This window comes from Coenobita brevimanus, chromosome 29, assembly GCF_032717465.1.
Source record: "Coenobita brevimanus isolate Jiangsu-jjx chromosome 29, ASM3271746v2, whole genome shotgun sequence".
NCBI classification, from domain to species: domain Eukaryota; kingdom Metazoa; phylum Arthropoda; class Malacostraca; order Decapoda; family Coenobitidae; genus Coenobita; species Coenobita brevimanus.
Window position 1 is genome coordinate 29,162,424 of NC_136982.1, and position 5,097 is coordinate 29,167,520.

The window sequence follows — 5,097 nt, forward strand, 5'->3', positions numbered from 1 at the left end:
CGAGCCATTACGCTGCTTCACCTGTCAGCGATATGGACACCACCAGTCCACATGTCACCGCCCACCGACATGCGCTCTTTGCAGCGGCCGCCACCCGACTCAGAATTGCCTTGACAAATTTAAGGCCAAACAATCGGTACAAGCAAAATGCCCAAATTGCCATGGACAACATCATGCATGGAACAAATCTTGTCCAGTAAGGAAAGCCATAATTCAAAAGAGCTTTCACAAAAACCAACCCAGTCCTCAGGTCAAACAAAACTTCACACCCGCCCCTCTAGGTACATTCCAATGGGGGCAGCAAAACAGAGTCTCCAACCCACAACCCCTCACATCAGATAACTTCCCACTTCTGCCAATCCCACACAGAAATTCCTCCAACGCCTCCGGCAATCACCGAGCTCCCCCCACACAACCCCCCACCACTACCTCCAACCCAACACCATCACCACTTCCACCCTCACTCAAACATGCCTGCACCCAAACCTCCGCCTCAGCCCAAACCCAAACACACCAGACAACCTCCACCCAGCCCCTGCAACCAACCACCTTCAGTAGTGACGACCTGCTCAAAATCACGTTCAACATCACTCAAGGTCTAGCTTCACTCTTCTCCAACCTCATGGGAATACCTGTGCCAGCCCCAGAAATAAACAAAATCTTCAACAACGCCATTGCAACCTTCCACAATCACTCCACAACCCCCGACACCCACACCGAGTCCCTGCAACACACCCCCGCACCCACACCAACACTGCCAGAAAACCCACTAACCACTAACACACACTCCACAGAACGACACACTGCACATGACACGCCACTTACACAACAGCAATACAATACACCACTGCACCATGACACACCCAGACGCGCGGCACCGCTCAAGATCAAAAAGCCGTCGCGTACCTGACTCTCACAAGAACTCCAACACTACATGCACATCACACACATCCCCCTCTCCATCCCCAGCCAGATCACACCATAAACAACGCACACATACACCTACACACGTGACACTACAAACACAGACAACAGAAACAACAGCTCACACTCACGCTCCCCACTAACAAGACGCACCCTACCCTCACAAACAACATCAGACTCAGAAATGCTAACACTAACATGGACAGACTCAGACACATAAACACTCCAACTCCCACCCACCCAACCCCCCATCACCCCCCCAACCCCCCTCACATCAAAATATTGCAATGGAACATACAGGGAGCATCCAACAAACGCTCTCTGCTAGAGGAGGCTGCGCACACAGGCCAAATAGACATCTTCCTTCTTCAGGAGACCCTCACCCCTGCCCGTAAACCACTAAAACTCAGAGGCTTCACCTCATTCAACCTCCCTTACTCCCCAAGAGGTCCTCGCGGTTCCACCATCTTAGTTAAAAACCACATACCCTCCAAACCTATACTCCCTTTGCCTGATTGTGGGGAAGACGTGGAATTTCAGGGCTGCGCCATTACCCTTGCAAACACTCAACTGCACATCTACAATGCTTACCGCCCCCGCAATGCAACACTAAATCTTGACGAAGTGCTCGCCACCGCCGCAACAGACCACATATTTCTAGGAGGCGATCTTAATGCCCACCACCCTCGCCTCGGGTCCAGAACAACAAACCAAACAGGCCGCCACATTGCGGCGGTACTAGACAACACACCAGAGATCACGTTACTCAACAACCCCCAAACACCCACCCATTTAAGAGGGGGCAGACTCGATTTATCATTCATCACTGAAAATATAGCAAACCTCACCAAATGGGAAATCCACCCTACCCTCACCTCAGACCACCACGCCATCATATGTTCTATTAATCTAGCCAAACTACCCAAACCCCCAGACTCCGCCCCAAAATGGAACACAAAGAAGGCAGACTGGCCCCGGTTCACCACTATCTTAGAAGATATATGCTCCTTTGACCCCCCTACCAACCTAGAAGATCACACTTCTATGCTTACAAATGCCTTCCACGCCGCAGCTGAGCAAGCCATTCCAACCACCACCACCCTTATAAAACATCACAAGGACCATTGGTATTACAATGACAGGGCCAAGGAGCTAAATAAGAGACTAAATAGAGCTAAAAAAAATTCATAGAGCAAACCCAACTCCTGAAAGCAGAAGCTACCTACAGTCTGTTATAAGACATACCACCGCTGAAAAGAACTCTATAAAAGAACAAAGCTGGCTAGAGTGGTGCAAAACACTGGACGCCCATTCATCTACCAGCAACATATGGAAAAAACTAAGATCAGTTTACAACCCCCGCCCTACCCGCCCTCCAACCCACCCAGACCCTCAAGGGGAAGCCGAAAGACTTGCAGCAACTTTCGCATCAAGAACATCCCCAGCCCAACTCCCAACACTAACAAGAAACCAGCAAGACATCCTACACCTAACAAGAACCCAACAAATTACAGAGAGCAAAAACTCCCCATCCCCCTCCGACCACTATTTCACCCTTGAAGAACTAAACCACGCCCTAAAAACCAGTTCAGATACAGCCCCTGGACCCGACGGCATCACATATTCAATGATTAATCACACAGGCATCATTGCAAGAAACGCCCTACTTGACCTCCTAAATCATTCATGGAGACTGGGAAGGCTTCCCACACAATGGAAAGAGGCAATAATACACCCCATCCCCAAACCCCTTGATCCTCAGACTTTCAGGCCAATTTCCCTCCTCAGTTGTTTGAGTAAAACCGCCGAAAGACTTGTCAAACGCCGCCTAGACTGGGTCTCTCCCCCCCCACACAGTCACCTCTTTGCATTCACAAAAGGAAAAGGCACGGCGGAGTGCCTTAGCTCTTTTATCTCTGAGCTGAGAGGAGGCAAAGGCCTAGCAATTTTCATAGACCTAGAAAAAGCCTTTGAGCTGGCATGCCCTGAGGCTATCCTCGCCACCCTTACAAACAAGGGTGTTAAGGGTCGTCTCATGCGCTGGCTGGAGGACTTTTTCTCAGGTCGAAAAGCAAAAGTGCGCTTTCAAGGACACCTGTCGGAAGCGCACCAGCATATCAATGGAACTCCCCAGGGTAGCATCATCAGCCCGACTTTGTTCAACACCCTTGTAGAATGCCTCCTACACCTTAACCTGGGGCAGGGGACCCGTCTCCTATGTTACGCTGATGATCTTACCCTGGTAGTTTATGGGGGACACTATGCACAAAGAGCGCAAAAAGCACTTGACACCCTACACAATAAATGCAGAGACCTGAGACTAAAATTCAACCCACGGAAAACCAAGGCTCTCCCTATTAGAATCCCTACACCACCAAGCCAGCTTCTCCTAGGTACATTCCCCATTGACTATGTTAACACTCACAAATACCTGGGAGTTTATTTTGACAAAAGCCTAACCTTTAATAAAGAAATTCAACACCTCAGGGATATCACTAAACTCAGACTCAATGCTCTCTGGTCCATAGCAAGAAAGGGGGAAGGAGCATCTTATAAAGTACTGCGTCTATTCTATATACAAGCCATACGCTCAATAGTGGACTACGCAGCCCCAGCACTACCTTCCATCTCTCCAAACCTAGTAAATAAATTGGAAGTCATTCAAAATGAGGCTCTTAGGACAATGACGGGTTCCCCCATGTGGACCCGCCTCTGTAACTTACGAATGGAATGTAACATGGAGTCCTTACACCTAAGAATTCAGGCAAGGGTAGCTAATTTAACAGTCAAATTAGCTCACAAAGGCTCTACCCTCCCCATTTTTACAAGACTGACGGCAGCAGCTAACCTGCACCCCGACCTACTCACAAACAGTTGGAGTCATTGCGCTGCCAAAGCCATCCATAAATACAACATTACTCCCCTCCTAAACCTCCCCCCAGACAGGCCTAGCGAGGCATATCACCCTCTCCCACCCTGGAGCCCCCCTCTATTTAGACTCATTATCGCCAGTTCTCCACCCAAAGCCTCAACTCCCACTCAACAATTAAGACAAGAGAGCCTTAGGCGAATCGCCTCCCTTACAACCCCAACCTCTGTCACCTACTACACAGATGGCTCAGTTTACGAGGGAAAAGCAGGAGCGGCAGTTATAAACCGCGAACACTCGTACGGTTTAAGGATCACAGACGGAGCCTCCACCCTTCAATCAGAACTTGTAGCAATTCTAACAGCAATGGATGATGCCCTCGAAATCAATCCCAATTCTAACATCATCATCCACACTGACTCGGTTAGCGCCATACAAACATTAAAAAAACAGACGCACACAGACAACATCCACTTAATCACTGATATACTAGCTACAGCCCAAGAAATCCGCAATGCAGGAGGCACAATAACAATACATTGGGTACCGAGTCATGTTGGTATTGCGGGCAACGAACAGGCAGACCAACTCGCTAAAATCGCTAGAGAATATCCCTTCGTACAAGTTGACATACCCATGAGCTTCAGCCAAACTAAAAACTCCATCAAGACCCAGGCAGCCGCACTCAATAAAAGGGAACATGAAGAACAAGTTTCAGTGGGATCCCCCTCTGCCGTCTGGTATGCCAACACCACCAACTATAAGCCCCTTCCCGCTGCTCATGACATAAACAGTAAAACCCTTAAACAACTGAGGCGACTCAGACTGGGCTACAAAAACTTTGCACAAATACAAGGAGACGACACCCCAATTGAATGCGATCACTGCAGTACTAACACCTCCTTCCCGCTCATCCACTACATACTCAGCTGTCCTGCCACTAACAAGCTTCATAGACCCGCCATCCCCCACAACCCAGATATGCCACGCGTAAATATAACTCCCCAACTATAGTAGCCGCAGCGAGAAATGAACGCTGTGGTGGGGCAGCCGGTCATCCGGGGATTCCCCCACTGTAGCCATATCCACATGTCACCGACCATAGAGGTAGGATGTCACCGACCATCGGCCACCGCTGCAGCCCCGCTCCATGATCCTTACCCTGTGTCTCTGGCTTTCTCTTTCTCTCTCGGTTTCTATATAAACTGCTGTATTTCCGAAACTAATTATGAAATTATTATGACTTTTGTTCCACACCACCACTGAGGTAAAAATCAAGGAGAGTTTTCTGTATAAAGGTTTCC

The 5,097-nt window shown here is 49.0% G+C and overlaps 1 protein-coding gene across 1 annotated transcript; it reads left to right on the forward strand.

The window, feature by feature from the left end:
• Positions 1-1,122: 1,122 nt before the first annotated feature.
• On the forward strand, positions 1,123-4,807 carry LOC145394995 (uncharacterized). Its single transcript, XM_080268740.1, has 2 exons — positions 1,123-2,051; positions 2,713-4,807. Exons 1-2 carry the CDS (start codon positions 1,123-1,125, stop codon positions 4,805-4,807), a joined length of 3,024 nt encoding a protein of 1,007 aa, XP_080124866.1.
• The last annotated feature ends 290 nt before the right edge of the window (positions 4,808-5,097 follow it).

Excerpts from the sequence above, each read along its gene's own strand:
- LOC145394995 (XM_080268740.1), top strand. The coding sequence starts at position 1,123 with ATGGACAGACTCAGACACATAAACACTCCAACTCCCACCCACCCAACC. Across the intron at positions 2,052-2,712 it reads AAACATCACAAGGACCATTG|TTGTTTGAGTAAAACCGCCG; the intron begins GTATTACAATGA and ends TTCCCTCCTCAG.